This window comes from Ambystoma mexicanum, chromosome 5p, assembly GCF_040938575.1.
Source record: "Ambystoma mexicanum isolate Mex_15411 chromosome 5p, UKY_AmexF1_1, whole genome shotgun sequence".
In the NCBI taxonomy this organism is placed as follows: Eukaryota; Metazoa; Chordata; class Amphibia; order Caudata; family Ambystomatidae; genus Ambystoma; species Ambystoma mexicanum.
This window is the reverse complement of record NC_090930.1, coordinates 34165722-34180223: the sequence shown is the minus strand read 5'-3', so window position 1 is coordinate 34180223 and position 14502 is coordinate 34165722. Positions and strand designations below refer to the sequence as shown.

At 48.1% G+C, this 14502-nt stretch overlaps 1 protein-coding gene across 5 annotated transcripts in view; it reads right to left on the bottom strand.

The window, feature by feature from the left end:
* Positions 1–14502, bottom strand: part of MED12 (mediator complex subunit 12) — a 1704158-nt gene that overhangs the window by 810293 nt on the left and 879363 nt on the right. For all 5 annotated transcript variants that reach the window (XM_069612388.1, XM_069612385.1, XM_069612387.1 and 2 more), the window contains exons 23-24: positions 3870–3990; positions 763–864 (exon numbers count right to left, since the gene is read on the bottom strand). In XM_069612388.1, the coding sequence (XP_069468489.1) occupies positions 763–864; positions 3870–3990 (223 nt within the window). The remainder of the gene's footprint in view (positions 1–762; positions 865–3869; positions 3991–14502) is intronic.

The window sequence follows — 14502 nt, the reverse complement described above, 5'->3', positions numbered from 1 at the left end:
TCTGAAGATGGCTGCCAGAAGAGGGGCTTATGGAGAGGGCAGTTATTGGCTGGAGGCAGAAGGACCCAGAGCTCAGTGATTGGTTTATAGGAGAAAGACAGATTAAGCGAAAGTGAAACTTTTTCTTTTACCGAGGATTCACGGCCTGACGACAGGGAATATTCATGAGCATGTGAATTCATGTCAGACCCCATGCTGGCGAAGGGTATGTTACTCAACTGTGAATTGGTTGTCCCTCTTCCCCAAAAGTAATGCTGTTGGTTTCACTTTATTATTCCTGCTAGGATAATTGAATGAGTGTACCCCTGCCCCCCCCCCCCCCCCAAACTGGGTCTTTCTTCCCCCGACTATCTGTTAGCATGTTAAACCTTTCCTAACAAGAGTCCAGAGGGATATTGAAGTCTCCAAGGAAGAGAAGCTTTGAGGTAACAGAAGAGAGAATGTGAGGTAGGCCCATTCAGATAGGAAGTGGGAGATCTGCCCAGGGGTCCTGTAGATTGTAGCAAGAGTGATAGAAAGGGTAGGAGAGATGCAAAGTCGCAAGACAAGACATTTAAAGGATGAGTAGGATTGGATAGGTATGATACAGGCAGGGTTCCATTCAGGGAAAAAGATTCCCGTTCACCTAGGGACAAGGAGAAAATCTCCAAGTCCAAGCAAAAGGTTCTGGGGATCACAGAGAATATTTATCACACATATGAAAATATTAACTAAGAGGGGAAGAGTAGAGACTGGCAATCGATAGGAAGATCCTATACTTACTTCCATCTTGCTGACATGGATTGAGTTGTGGAGTCTTGAAGAGGTGAAGTAAGATTCGACAGGTAAGCCGTGCTCCTGGCTCAGAGTCCTGCTCACTGCACGCTGAGAAAATAAATGTGTATGTTAGAAAACCCAACTCTAGATGGCAAACAAATCAATCCTCCCTAAAGAGAAGTTTGAGAGTGAGGGGAAGAAGATGGAGAAGTACTGGAAGTGAAAATTAAGGTACAGTGCGAAGGGGGAAAGGCAAAGGAATCAGTAACAGGAAGCATTAGGATGACAGGTCTTCAAAGACCAGGAGTCTGAAGACAGCAAGAACTATAGGACAAGTTTGAAGGAAGAAAGGGAGTAATGCCAGAGGCCAGCAAAAAAAGGCCATCAAACACATGAGTGAATGGTCTGGAGGGACAAAGAGAAGCAAAAGTAAAGCAACGTGAGCACAACATTCCTAAAGAGGGACATCCAATAAAGGGACATTTTAACCTGCATTGCCAGAGAGGGCCCTGAGTCATAGCACAGGGCCAGCAAGGGACAACAAAGGGTGCAATGACAGGATGTACTAGAATAAAGGTGGCTTGAGACAGAAGAAAGAATGAAGCACTCAACTGGACTTCAACTGGACTTCAACTGGATGAATGCCAACAACCTGAAAACCAACCCAGGAAAAACAGAAATCATGATCATATCCAAAGACCAAGAGAAGGAAACCGCCATCCCGTGGCCAACGGAAATGGGAACCGCACATCACCGTCTAAGGTAGTAAAAATTCTGGGAGTCCTGATGGACAACACCCTAACATTAGAACCGCAAATAAATGCAACCGTCAAGAAATGTTTCTTCCTCCTCCACACGGCAAGAAGAATCCTACCTTTCCTCTCCTTCACGCACAAAACTCTCACTATCGTCGCCCTAATCATGTCAAAAATCGACTATGCATACAGCCTCTACCTCGGAATACCAGAATACCTCCTGAAAAAACTACAACGGATCCAAAATACAGCAGCCAGACTACTCCTCAAACTATCCAGAAGAGACCACATCACCCCTGCCCTAAAAACACTACACTGGCTCCCAGTAAAATATTGCATCACCTTCAAAACAATGTGCATAACGCACAGGGCAATCCGTGGACAAGGAGCAGAATTCCTACAAAAGAAAATAATCTACAAGCCAACAAGACTCCTCAGGTCCAGCAACAAAATCCGCCTGGAACCATACATTAAGAAAAAACTTGGAGGCGCAAAAACCTGGAACAACATCCCAAAAGAAATAAGAAACACCAAAGATCACCTAAAATTCAGAAAATTACTAAAAACCTGGCTCTTCAACACCACAGACTCAAACTGAAAACCGAATCAACAGAAAGGAAAAAGAATGACTACACCGGAAAGTACACTGACAAGCTCCCAGAACCGACTGAGAAGCACCCACAGCACCTGGACGGGTGACGCTGGGCAGAATGGAACACAGGCGACACCCATGGAGACGGAGTCAACAACCCCAGCCAATCCCATCCAACATCTTCACCCGCCCCTTAGCTGCTACTAGGTACCACCGTGTTGTGGAATTGTCGAGATATTACCAATGACCACACTAACTGAGTTGTGTACATTGGCAGGTGCACTGGCCATATAAGTGGGAAGGAAGGACAGATAGGGTTGTTAGGGAGGTTGGTGGGGGTGGGAGCGAGATGTGAAAGGGACCTTGAATGCAGGACGGGCACAGACCCAACCGGAGGCACAGAATGCCCATGCGCCCCATCTGGAGAGATTACGCTAGCACAACTCATCAATTCAGGATAGAGATGCCAACCAACCAATTCCACTAACAATTTCTTCCTCCTGCATACACCTCTCAAACTCCAAACCAAACACAACTACAAACCTACAGCGCAACAAACCGCACAAACTTCACTACACTGCAACAACAAAACAAAAACACACAGACTCGCACAACAGTACACAATGACTACTGGCCGCAAACACCCCAGGCCCAGCCAACGGAACCACCGGGCTGAGGCCGCCAACAGCACATCACTGCACCCTGGCACTTTTCTAGCTTCCTCCCACTAACTCACCCTCCCATCCTCTTTCAGAGCCGCCAGGGGACCAGTTCGGTGGTGATAGTGCGCGGTACAAATGTCCTTTAACATTAACACCCCTTTGAAGGGTTTGGTGTGAACAGGAGTGCTATGCCAAATCACTAGTGCAATGTGGCTATATATAGAAACAGTCTGCGCAATCCTTTGAACATAAAGTAAACAGCCCTTCACCAAGGGGGCAATACCAGGCCATCTCCCTATGGGCTGCACGTCAAGTAGCAGTGTTAGCAGCAAAGAGCCCAAAGTTACAGTGCTTGCCTTAGCTTTGGCGGAGACATGCAGAGCAAATCTCTCCTGCCCTGAAAACATGGCATTGGCACTATGTGACAAAAGGCAAGTTCAGAGTCTGTATAAGGCTTTGCATAGCCTGACCCCCAGTGACTGCTGTTACCTTGCCATTTGACCAACACTAACAAAAAGCTGTTCAAAAAACAAAATTTCTGCTGCCCAAAGGCATGCAAGTACCGGGGGGAGGTGGGGAGGGTAGCGAGCAGAGGGGAATTGACCCTTTCAGTGCTCCCTCCTACTGTAACTCTTATTGAACATCTTCACCTCAATTTTAACTTTGAACAATTTTTGAAAAAACTTAAAAAGGACACTGGTTGCAAGCGGATTATTGATCAGTCGAAGACACTCACACCCTTCACATTAACAACCCATCTCCTTCACTGCTCCAAAAACCCTGCAAGTGCAATCAAGAGGATTTGAGCCAGGACCAATCAATATCTAAACTAAACAGTCCAGCCTGGAAGAAAGGTAGGGGCAGTTCTAGGAGGCCTTATGGAGACAATACAGGATGAAGGGAGGGACAGATGTTCTCATAGAATGAAAAGTGGGGTAGTGGTAGGAAGCGAAAGGCAAACAATGAGGTGGAATAAATCCTAGAACCATATGTGGTAACAGTATGTCAGAGGAAAACCATGATGCGGGATGAAAAAAGGCAGAGGAAACTGGTGAGACAAGGAATAGTGGGAGGAAGAGAACAGAGACGAGGCGCTTCACTAACCGGCATGGAGTAGAGAAGGAATGGCAGCACAGCGGATTAGGTCTTCCAGCAGCAAACACTGACGGGCAATGAGAATAGCCACAAAGGTAGCCAGGGAGTCGTGGAAGGACAGATCGCTCACCTGCAGGGAAGCAAAAGATCAGGAATGTCATTTTAAACATTTGTACTACAGTAGGTAATCACAGAACTGGGGACCATGTAAAGGACACAGGCAGACAAGGTTAGCATTAAGTCAAATGGATCTGTGTTCGAATGCAATGTACACCAGATCAGAAAGAATGGGCCTGCCCACAGTCATGTCTCTGAATGGTGCAGAAACGATTCAACCGTGTAGATTAGTGCTGCCAATCCATGAACCCAGGGAAGCAATTCAAAAATCTAATATGTATTCAATGAAAGTTACCAACAATGGCAATGTGTGAATTAGCATGCGTCACATTAGTAACTTATGACCAGCCAAGATCTTTAGTTCCCTCCTCTTTTTTTAAATTCTAAAGATGTATATCACACACTCCACACCTACATGTCTAAACATGTAGCAATTGACCAGAGGCGAGTGGGAGAATCAATTGAATGCAAGGTGTTAGGCAAGATTTGGAGCAGTACCCTTTGGGTGCACTACAACAACCTTGACGTCCTGGCAATAGAAACCCATCCGTTGGTATAAGTCTGTACTACACAGGTTGGTAGTGTGGCTGAGAAGCCACGCTTATTTCAAGAGCAGTCAATGTGAGCAGTAGGGGAGTTACACAGAGACAAGTATCCAAATAAACAATCACACACAAGGTTTCTTGATTAAACAATTATTAATTTATTCAACACTCAGTTTGAATAAGCCTTCTTCAGAAGGGTCAATATAATAGTAACACACAAACACTCCAAAACACACACTCTTCGTTTCTCTAAATCAGCAAATACCCATTTGGGATGGCACACAGACACTTCCTACACCCTCGGGTGACAAATAGCTAGGACATCGTGGACATTAATATATCACTGATACATCTATAGCAATACTGAGATAAAGTGTTAAAGTAAAGAGGTTTCACAATAAAACAAGAGATCACACAAATATTCTGAAGCAGGTAAGTACTTTTGAACACCCCAATGCAAAGCAAATTAACCATTTCCTGTAGGGAAGGTAACACACAAGTAGAGGAGCGACGAGTCATGCAAGGAGCCAGGCCAGCCAATGTCATTTGGGCAAAAGTCTAGGTGAGCTGAAGCACTTCTTGCAGGTAAGTAAAAGTCTTGCATAACGTTTTAGAAGTATTTGTAGAAAAAGTAGAATCAAAGTAGAGCCACAAGCTGGGAGGCTTGTGAGAGGTAGAAGATGCAAGCAACTCTACTGAAGTAACCAAAACTAGTCTCAACTGAGATCAAGTAAGGCTACAAGACAAGCGGTAGGTTCACTTAGACTATACAGTACCTTTGATTAGAATAAATGGTTCCAGCTGGCTTCTGTCGTGGGAACAAGAGGGAGGACTTCTGCGGACACCTACAACACAAGGGGACAGTCAGTGGCAGAAAAGGACCAACTTGGATTCAGCGGCACTTCGCGGTTTCAGCTCCTCGTGTCTCAGCAAATAGCAACACTGCAGTCTCACGGATACCACCCTGCCCTTTCCCCGCATCTGGGGTGCAGCACTCTTGAGGTGGCTCGGGCTTGGTCAGTCCTGCTCCCTGGGAGTCTGGGGGATCTTCCAGCAGCTCGGATCCGTCTTAAAAGTGATGCACTCAGTTTACGGTTCCTCTCCATGGCACTTTGGTTCCAGCAGCAGCAGAGGAAGTACATCCAGCTTAGAGAGGATGACCAAATGAGTTCACTTTGGAGTTGATTGGTCCCACTAACTCAAGGGGAGAATTCGACCTTGCAGGTCTTCTCTATTCGAGGCGAATTCAGAGCTTCAGCACTGGGCTTCACCGGGCAAACCAACGGTCCAGGAGTTGCAGCAGGCATCTCTTCCAAGTTCATCTTTGGATTCCTTCGTCAAGTGGTCGACTCTGCCTTCCAAGCCAAAAAGCCTAGCCTTTTATGCAGGTTTTTCCCATTAATTCCAGCCTAGCTGTCAATCACACAGCAGGGTGGCTGTCCTTGCCGGATAGCCTGCCGGCCAATCGCCTAAGAGTGCATTCCTGCCTCCTAGGAGACTACGCACAGGGAGTTTCAGGCACCTCCCTCACTTCCTGCCCCGGCCAGACACTCTGGAGCCAGAGGCGGGCTTCACTCATGAATCCCGCCAAAGAGAAGGTGAACAAAACGGACTAAACCTGGTTTGGCGCGCAGAGTAAAGTTCTAGAAGGACCTTTCCAACAAGAAACGGTGAAAAAAGAAGACCAGGGCCAATTTAACAAAATGGGCACCCATGGGTGCTTCACTGCAGCTGCGAACGCAGCCCCCGGTATAAACTCCCAAAGGTAGTTAAAAGTAAACCACTGCCACCAGCCATTAATCGTAGGAAGGGTAACATAAAAATGGTACATGACAAAGGGGATAAAAGTAACCCCTCCACCACCCTATTGTAAGATAGTGTGTGCTGGGTCTAGAAAGTTAAAAATGTTAAGTAAAGTCAATTTCACTTAACTGCTCTTGGAAACATTAGTTTATCCAAGGGAAGGGGTTTAAACCTTGGGGAAATCTGTAAGACTTCCCCGTGCCTCTGCACTGAAGGTGCTATGTGTCACAATGTAAAAAGATGATTGTGTGTGTGTTTAAATCACAGTAAAATACATGATTGGGGAAAAAGGTCTCACTCTCTCCAGGTTGAAAATTCAAAAGTCCTAGAGTCAGCAAAAGTGCCTGGGGTCTCTAAGGTAGAGCGGAATTGGCACATTTCTGAGAATTCTCCCCAACATACAGCTTGATGGTCGGAGGCAGCAATGGGCGCAATTCAAATCAGCAGCACTATCAGCTACTAGCAAATAGCACCACCACGGTTCTTGGACACCTTGTGGACTTTACTTGCTTCTGAGGTCCAGCACTCTGTTGAGGTGGCCAGGCTTGGTTAGTCCTGCTTCGAGGGAGTCCGGAAGGATCTTCCTGGAGCTTGGGGCCGGCTTAAAAGCGATGCATTTGATTCTGGTGTTCCTGTCCCCTGGCACTCGGTTCTTGCAGCAGCAATGAAGTACAGCCAGTACAGAGCGGGGTTCCAGTCGAGTTCGTCTTGGGGGGCCGATTGGTCCCATCAACCCAAGGAGAGAAGTTCCTTTCCGGGCTTCTCTAGTCATTTAGAAATTCAGAGCCTACGCACTGCAGCAGGGCTTCACCAGACAAACCAACAGTCCAGGAGGGTGCAGCAAGCTTCTCTTCCAGTTTCTTCTTCGGTTCCTTCGTCCAGTCGTCGACTCGGCCTTCCTTGCAAAAGACCTTGCCTTTTATGCAAGTTTCTCCCATTCATTTGCAGCCTAGCTGTCACTCGCATAGCAGGGTGGCTGTTCTGTAAGGACAGCCAGCCGGCCAATCACATTTGGGTGCATTCCTGTAACCAAAGAAACTAAGCACAAAGAGTTTCGGGAACCTCTCTCACTTCCTGCCTTGCCAGACACGCTGGAGCCAGAGGCAGGTTTCAGCACTGAAGCCTGCCAAAGACAAAAAACAAAAAGGGACCAAACCTGGTTTGGCGCGCAGAATAAATCTCAAGAAGGAACTCTCCAACAAGAAATGACGAAAAAAGATGGCCGGGGCCATTTTGACAAAATGGGGACCCTTGCTTGAAATACAGCAGATGAGGTAAAAAAGCACAATGGCAGGAAAAAGTAAACCACTGCCACCAGCCATTAATTGTAGAAAGGATAACATAAAAATGTTAAATGAGAAACTAGACAAAGGGGATAATAAATGACCCCTCCAGCACCCTATCAGCACTCTGTTGAGGTGGCTCAGGCTTGGTTAGTTCCGCTTCGAGGGAGTCCGGGAGAATTCTCATAAATGTTCGAATTCCCTTCACCTTAGAGACCCCTAGCAACTTTGCTGGATTTTGAGGACTTGATTTCTTTCCTGGAGAGAGAGTGAGCCTTTTTTTCCCACTCATGTATTTTGATGCGTGTTTTACTCTTGTGTTCTTGGATTATGGCGCTTTAGACAACTCCATAGGCATCATCTTTTCATGTGTGTCACACAGCACCCTCAGTGCTGTGGCACAGGGGAGCCTTTCAGGCTGTCCCAAGGTTTAAATACCTTCTCTGGGATAAACTACTGTTCCCAGAGAATGTAACGTTAAATTGGCTTTACTAGACTTCTTAAATTCCTAGACCCAGCACACTATCTTCCAATTGAGTGCTGGAGGGGTTACCTAGTATCCCCCATGTCTAGAAACTCGTGTAGCAGTCAAATGCTACCCTTTCCTATCGAAATGGCTGGTGGCAGTGGTTTTACAATGAACTACCATGATGTTTCCTGACCGCGCACACAGGTAGCTAAAAATCACAGGAGCCATGTTTTTCAAGATAGCGTCTGAGCCCCCTTTGTTTAAACAGGTCCCAGATATGCGCGCCAAACCAGGTTTGGTCCCTCTATCCTGATAGGACAGCCAGCCAATCAGGACTGGTTGCATTCAGGCACTCCTAGAGACAAAGGGCAGGGGAGTTTCGGGAACCTCCCTCACATCCTGCCTTTGGAGACACACTGGAGCCAGATGCAGGCGTCAGGGCTGAAGCCCGCCAAAGGTAAAACGAAGAAAGGGCTCAAATCTGCCTCGACGCACAGAGTAAAACCCATGAAAGACCTCACAAACACAAAATGGCGAGAAAAGATGTCAGGGGCCATTTTGACAAAATGGTCACCCATGGGTGCTGTACTGCAGCTCAGGGTTCAGGCTGCGGTAGAAAAGCACAATGGTAGGAAAAATTAAACCACTGCCACCAGCCATTTAACGTAGTGATGGCAGCATACAAATGTTACATGAGAATGTAGTATAAGGGGCTACTAAATAGCCCCCTCCCTGGCATTCCACATAAGATGGTGTGTGCTGGACCTACAAAGAGAAAAGGTAAGTAAAGTCAATTTTTCACTTTACTAGGTCACTAGGTTACGTAGGTCAAGTGGCACAGCGAGTAGAGCGCTCGCTTTGACATCCGTGCAGAGCCTGCTGACGCAGATTCGAATCCCGGCAAGGCCAAACTCAGCCTTTCATCCTTCCGAGGTTGATAAAAAAGCACCAGACACCGTGGGTAATAATCAGCAGCGCTCGGATACCTGAGGGTTCATAGCGCTATATAAATGGCAAATTATTTATTACTATTCTTGGGAACTGTAGTTCACACAAGAAAAGGCATTCAAACCGTTTGAGAAATCTAAATGGATTTCTCTGCGACACTGCACTGAAGGTGACGTGTGTCACCATACGAAAAGTAGATGCCTATGGAGTTTGTCAGACTTCAATAACAAAGGAAATGCAGAATCCAAATCAGATCAAAACATATGATAGAAGGAAAAAAAGGCCTCACTCACTCCAGGGTTAACATTAAAAAGTCAAGTCCAGCCAAAGAGCTGGGGGCCTCTAGGGTTGAAGGGAATTGGCACAGAAATGAGAATTCTCCCCAACACCATTCTTAAAAAGGGTCCTGTAGGTGTAGCTGACCTTGGTCTGCCAGGTGAAATTCTAAATTAGCTTATAAAGGTTTTGCTTACCTTGGTCTGTGTTACACTGATCTGAAAAGCAACGGTAATTGTATATTACACCATAAGGTCTTACTCACCTAGTATAACTGTGTATATTGAATGTAGTTCTAGGTTTATACTCTTCGATGAATGTGTTCTCCACTATTCAGAAAAGTATCCTGGTAACAGGGTTGGTTTACTATGTGATTCCTGTACCGAGTTTCACTGCATGACTGACGGGGTCTACTACCCTTTATTTACTGTAAAGTAATCTGCAAGTAACTGATCGTTTTACTCCCCAGGTCGGACTTCGCTAGACATACTGTTAGTTTTCTGAACAGGGTCTATGCTTTTTGATCTGTGTACTTTAAAGCATTGTGTTTTTATAATGTGTTTATGGCTCTAGGACAAAGTACTTACCCCAAGACTTAATTGGCTTCTTTGTATTTATAATAAACCTTTATTTTTTATATACATACTTCTGATTTTAAGGGTTTCTGTTGAACCCTTGGTTTACTACAAGTTCCTTGTACCTTCCTACAGTCCTCTCTCCAGCCTAAGATCAGCCTGGCTGCTCTGTCTACGCTACCCTGAACTCGGGTGGTACAGCCTTATACTAAGAGGAATTTTGTACTGTCTGAGTTGTATGGTTTTACTAAGCCCTTAGTTGGACTTCAGAAATATATAGAACCTTGCAGCAGCTGTTTAAGGCATGTTTATCTTGTATATCTTGCACCACGTCTGTGGACACAGGCTGCAGGCACGGCCACCCATCCTTGCGCAATCCGTCTCCGGAGTCCATACCTCTCCCCCACTTCCCCATCTGCCTCCCACCACTTGTGATTGGCCAGCAGTAGCGAGGCCTAGCCCCCTCGGTTCTCGCCTGCACGCCACTTACCATCTGGCAGTGCAGGTGAGTGTTTGCCTCCCCGAGTCCCCCGACCCGCTGTAGGCTATTTTTCTTTTTTTATTGTTTTTATTTAATCTCCAGGCCACTCCTCGTGCAACCCATCCCCGGCTTCCATACCTCTCGACTTCCCTATCCGACTTCCCACCCCCTGGGATTGGCCAGCAGTAACTAGGCCTAGCCCTCCCTCCATGAATAGTGGACTTAAACCCACTTAAGACAACCACCCAGGGCAGCCACGTGCCTGTGCAGCCCCTGCGGCGAAGAACCCCAAGGAAAACTATAGCAGCCCCCAATGAAGCAGCTACAGACAGTGTTGGCCTGTGTTGGTCTGTGATGCCTGCAGCCGTCAACAAGCACCGACCGACAAGGTAGGAGACCAGAACCTGCTGCCTTTCTGTAAATTGTCCATACCCATCTAAATTCATTCTAACACCTCCTGTCGAGTCTCATCACAGCTGGACCCAGCCCCTCGCAAAACACTGCCAGTAGTTTACCCCCAATAGCCATATTCTGCATCTAGTTAGCCTGTAGCTCTTAGCCATATATTGCTCTGTGATAGACTATCCACACCAGCGATATATTGCACTCAGATGGCCCCAAGCCAAACATTGCTTTCAATATATTGTGTCCCAGCCACATGGGCCACACAGCATCTCACGTTTAGATTAGTCCATCTACCAGATAGCAGCCGCTCACATCTAACCTGACTGTCCCAGATAAACGGATTGGGACAGACTGCCACTTATCAGAATTGGCCTGATTGTGCCAGCCAGCTCTATTCAGGAATCTAAAACCTAGAATTTCTGTTTACTACCTGTTTTGTCTCACTGCTACCACCCCGTATTAGGCCATTTCTCCCTATAGCCAGGTGCCCCAGTTCTAGGTGTTGCTATTGCATTTCCTGCTGTTGTATCCAGCCCCCCAATTCTAGGTGTTGTTATTGCATTTCCTGCTGTTGTATCCAGCCCCCCCCCAATTCTAGGTGTTGCTATTGCATTTCCTGTTGCCGCCCGCCCCCCCCGTTATGCCCTTTCTCCCTCGATCCAGGTGTCCCAATTCTAGGTGCTGCTATTGCATTTATTGTTGCCGCCCCCCCCCCCGTTATGCCCTTTCTCCTCGATCCAGGTGTCCCAATTCTAGGTGCTGCTATTGCATTTCCTGCTGTTGTATCCAGCCCCCCAATTCTAGGTGTTGCTATTGCATTTCCTGTTGCCGCCCCCCCCCGTTATACCCTTTCTCCCTCGATCCAGGTGTCCCAATTCTAGGTGCTGCTATTGCATTTCCTGTTGCCGTCCCCCCCGCCGTTATGCCCTTTCTCCCTCGATCCAGGTGTCTCAATTCTAGGTGCTGCTATTGCATTTACTGCTGTTGTATCCAGCCCCCCCCCCAATTCTAGGTGTTGCTATTGCATTTCCTGTTGCCGCCCGCCCCCCCGTTATGCCCTTTCTCCCTCGATCCAGGTGTCCCAATTCTAGGTGCTGCCATTGCATTTCCTGCTGTTGTATCCAGCCCCCCCCCCCAATTCTAGGTGTTGCTATTGCATTTCCTGTTGCCGCCCCCCCCCTTGTGCCCTTTCTCCCTCTATCCAGGTGTACCAATTCTAGGTGCTGCTATTGCATTTACTGTTGCCGCCCCCCAGCCCCCGTTATGCACTTTCTCCCTCGATCCAGGTGTCCCAATTCTAGGTGCTGCTATTGCATTTCCTGCTGTTGTATCCAGCCCCCCCAATTCTAGGTGTTGCTATTGCATTTCCTGTTGCCGCCCCCCCGTTATGCCCTTAATCCCTCTATCCAGGTGTCCCAATTCTAGGTGCTGCTATTGCATTTCTTGCTGTTGTATCCAGCCCCCCCCCCAATTCTAGGTGTTGCTATTGCATTTTCTGCCGTTGTATCCAGCCCCCCCAATTCTAGGTGCTGCTATTGCATTTCCTGCTGTTGTATCCAGCCCCCCAATTCTAGGTGCTGCTATTGCATTTCCTGTTGCCGCCCCCCCCACCCCATATGCCCTTTCTCCCTCTATCCAGGTGCCCCAATTCTAGGTGCTGCTATTGCATTTCCTGCTGTTGTATCCAGCCCCCCCAATTCTAGGTGTTGCTATTGCATTTCCTGTTGCCGCCCCCCCCCCCCACCCCTTATGCCCTTTCTCCCTCGATCCAGGTGTCCCAATTGTAGGTCCTGCTATTGCATTTCCTGCTGTTGTATCCAGCCCCCCCAATTCTAGGTGCTGCTATTGCATTTCCTGCTGTTGTATCCAGCCCCCCCAATTCTAGGTGCTGCTATTGCATTTACTGCTGTTGTATCCAGCCCCCCCAATTCTAGGTGCTGCTATTGCATTTACTGCTGTTGTATCCAACCCCCCCAATTCTAGGTGTTGCTATTGCATTTCCTGTTGCCGCCCCCCCCCGTTATGCCCTTTCTCCCTCGATCCAGGTGTCCCAATTCTAGGTGCTGCTATTGCATTTCCTGCTGTTGTATCCAGCCCCCCAATTCTAGGTGTTGCTATTGCATTTCCTGTTGCCGCCCCCCCCCCCGTTATACCCTTTCTCCCTCGATCCAGGTGTCCCAATTCTAGGTGCTGCTATTGCATTTCCTGTTGCCGTCCCCCCCCCCGTTATACCCTTTCTCCCTCGATCCAGGTGTCTCAATTCTAGGTGCTGCTATTGCATTTACTGCTGTTGTATCCAGCACCCCCAATTCTAGGTGCTGCTATTGCATTTACTGCTGTTGTATCCACCCCCCCCCCAATTCTAGGTGTTGCTATTGCATTTCCTGTTGACGCCCCCCCCCCTCGTTATGCCCTTTCTCCCTCGATCCAGGTGTCCCAATTCTAGGTGCTGCTATTGCATTTACTGCTGTTGTATCCAGCTCCCCCAATTCTAGGTGTTGCTATTGCATTTCCTGCTGTTGTATCCAGCCCCCCCAATTCTAGGTGTTGCTATTGCATTTCCTGCTGTTGTATCCAGCCCCCCGAATTCTAGGTGTTGCTATTGCATTTCCTGTTGCCGCCCCCCCCCCGTTATGCCCTTTCTCCCTCGATCCAGGTGTCCCAATTCTAGGTGCTGCTATTGCATTTCCTGTTGCCGCCCCCCAGCCCCCGTTATGCCCTTTCTCCCTCGATCCAGGTGTCCCAATTCTAGGTGCTGCTATTGCATTTCCTGTTGCCGCCCCCCCCCCCCGTTATGACCTTTCTCCCTCGATCCAGGTGTCCCAATTCTAGGTGCTGCTATTGCATTTACTGTCGCCGCCCCCCAGCCCCCGTTATGCACTTTCTCCTTCTATCCAGGTGTCCCAATTCTAGGTGTTGCTATTGCATTTCCTGTTGCCGCCCCCCTCCCCCCCGTTATGCCCTTTCTCCCTCGATCCAGGTGTCCCAATTCCAGGTGCTGCTATTGCATTTCCTGTTGCCGCCCCCCAGCCCCCGTTATGCCCTTTCTCCCTCTATCCAGGTGTCCCAATTCTAGGTGCTGCTATTGCATTTCCTGCTGTTGTATCCAGCCCCCCCAATTCTAGGTGTTGCTATTGCATTTCCTGCTGTTGTATCCAGCCCCCCCAATTCTAGGTGTTGCTATTGCATTTCCTGTTGCCGCCCCCCCCCCGTTATGCCCTTTCTCCCTCGATCCAGTTGTCCCAATTCTAGGTGCTGCTATTGCATTTCCTGTTGCCGCCCCCCAGCCCCCGTTATGCCCTTTCTCCCTCGATCCAGGTGTCCCAATTCTAGGTGCTGCTATTGCATTTATTGTTGCCGCCCCCAGCCCCCGTTATGCCCTTTCTCCCTCGATCCAGGTGTCCCAATTCTAGGTGCTGCTATTGCATTTCCTGTTGCCGCCCCCCAGCCCCTGTTATGCCCTTTCTCCCTCTATCCAGGTATCCCAATTCTAGGTGCTGCTATTGCATTTCCTGCTGTTGTATCCAGCCCCCCCAATTCTAGGTGCTGCTATTGCATTTACTGCTGTTGTATCCACCCCCCCCCAATTCTAGGCCCTGCTATTGCATTTACTGCTGTTGTATCCAGCCCCCCAATTCTAGGTGCTGCTATTGCATTTACTGCTCTTGTATCCTGCCTCCCCAATTCTAGGTGTTGCTATTGCATTTCCTGCTGTTGTATCCAGCCCCCCCAATTCTAGG